This window comes from Octopus bimaculoides, chromosome 22, assembly GCF_001194135.2.
Source record: "Octopus bimaculoides isolate UCB-OBI-ISO-001 chromosome 22, ASM119413v2, whole genome shotgun sequence".
NCBI lineage: Eukaryota > Metazoa > Mollusca > Cephalopoda > Octopoda > Octopodidae > Octopus > Octopus bimaculoides.
Window position 1 is genome coordinate 29915309 of NC_069002.1, and position 2065 is coordinate 29917373.

Consider the following 2065-nt stretch of genomic DNA (forward strand, 5'->3'; position numbering starts at 1 on the left):
CCCAATTTTAAAATAGGAATTATTAATTTTAATTTTTACAAAAATGTGAATATGAGAAGCTTTATATATTCTGTAATAAACAAACATGAAAAATTTGAAAAGAATATTACAATTAATAAATCATTTATAAGTATTTTCGAATAAGGACTTAATTTTCAATCACCCCGTACACACACACACACACACACACACACACACACACACACACATCGAGAAGATGAATCTCAGTGGGTTTTTTTAAAGTTTTTGTCTGCACAATTTGTGACAGACCATGCCTTTCTTTTGCTGGGATCAAATCTTATTTGAGCATCCATGAAAAACGATCCTCCACCAACTATTCTGGCGATATGTGTGTGCACACCTTTCAATGCAATGTATGCCAGAAGGTTTGCAAATCTAACGCAGGCCTCAAAAGACATTTTCAGATCCACAAAAATCAGAACTTAACTGCAGCTCTTCGTAGTCCAAATCGGATATGTAATATATGTGGGTTTCTTTTCAATACATTGTCTGGTTTAAAAAGACACATCAGACGCCATGATGGATCTAAGATGTAAGTACAAGAGATGTTCAGACACTGCACAAGGAGTAGACAGCCACCATGTGTGTGTGTGTGTATTTATGTATGTTTGTGTGTTAATGTGTGTGTGTTGTTATACTTGGTGATGGTCATATTTTGCCAGTTAAACACACGCAGTATATATTGGGTCTTCACATCAACTTTACTATCATAACTTTAGTTTCTTTATAAAGCTCTTTCGTCACACACTCTGTGACCTCTTCAGCGACACTCTGTCGCATGTATCCCCTCTTGTTTTGCTTATTCTTCCTCCAACTGTGATATCTTTGAACTCCTGCTAAATCACCGACTGGGAGATCCGAAATGTCTACGTCTGCTCGCGGCTACCCAAGTGGTCAACGAGGGCTAACGATTTCTGCATTCTATTTATTTACTTCCTTTTTTTTTTCTTGTTATATTTTTCTTGTTAACTTCCTCAACCCGTATATGCTTAAAACCTTCTATTGCTGCTTCATGTGAGTTTTGCTATGTTTTCTACCCGTGTACATGCTCCTCTCTAACCTGCAAGCCATACCCTATTATTTACAGGCACCACTCTAACCTATCGAGGTAGGTAATGTACCCTCTTGCGCGCTTCCGGAGCATCCATCTAATCACCTTTAAACCGGTTGTAGTTGTAGTTGTAGTAGTAGCAATAGGCAATAGTAATAGCAGTAGTCGTAGTAATTGTTGTCCTTGATGTTGTTTGTTGCATTTATTTTTTGTAAAACATTTGTAGCCATAGCAACTCCTGTCGTTCTTCCCCATGTGACCCTTTTTTTTTTAATGCCCCACAATTCCACTGCACTTATTTACAAATGTTCTATCATTTCCATCATCACAAATCATTCATTGTTCGCCATTTTAAGAACGCACAGAAATTGTTACATTTTCTTATCGTTTATGAAACGTACTGTCTACTATGAAGTATGAAATAGTCTCGTCTTTTTAATTTTCTGGCATAATGCTTTATATACGTAATAAATGTACAACGTATAAATATAACGATTTTGATGCTCTTAAATATATGAGATAACTATTCCTTAATCTTCTTATTTCATTTCCAGCACATGACCACATGATCTCAGATCAATAAACTCAGACATTTTTATAGGTTTTTCTTTTGTGGGTGGAAGGAAGTATTGTTGAATTTGTTTTTGTTTTTGTTTTTGTATAATAACTTATGGGAATTCCTTTAAATGTATAATTCATTTTTTAGATTCTGCTAGTCATTAGACTGCGGCCATGCTGGGACACAGCCTTGAAGAATTTTAGTCGAAATAATCGACCCAGTACTTTTTTTTAGTCTAGTTATTACTCTATCTTTTTCCTTTGCCGAACTGTTAAGTTACGGGGACCTAAACACATCGTCACCGCTTGTTAGAGAGTGGCAGAACGAACAGACAAAACAGCATATGCATACATATATGCCTATACACACACACACAAACACACACATATACATATACATATGCATATATATATATATATATATATATATATATA

The 2065-nt window shown here is 35.4% G+C and overlaps 1 protein-coding gene across 1 annotated transcript in view; it reads left to right on the plus strand.

The window, feature by feature from the left end:
• The window catches only part of LOC106880557 (receptor-type guanylate cyclase Gyc76C-like), a 105609-nt gene that overhangs the window by 86647 nt on the left and 16897 nt on the right, over positions 1–2065 (plus strand). The window contains exon 8 of the mRNA XM_014930548.2: positions 1109–1129. Within this exon, the coding sequence (XP_014786034.2) occupies positions 1109–1129 (21 nt within the window). The remainder of the gene's footprint in view (positions 1–1108; positions 1130–2065) is intronic.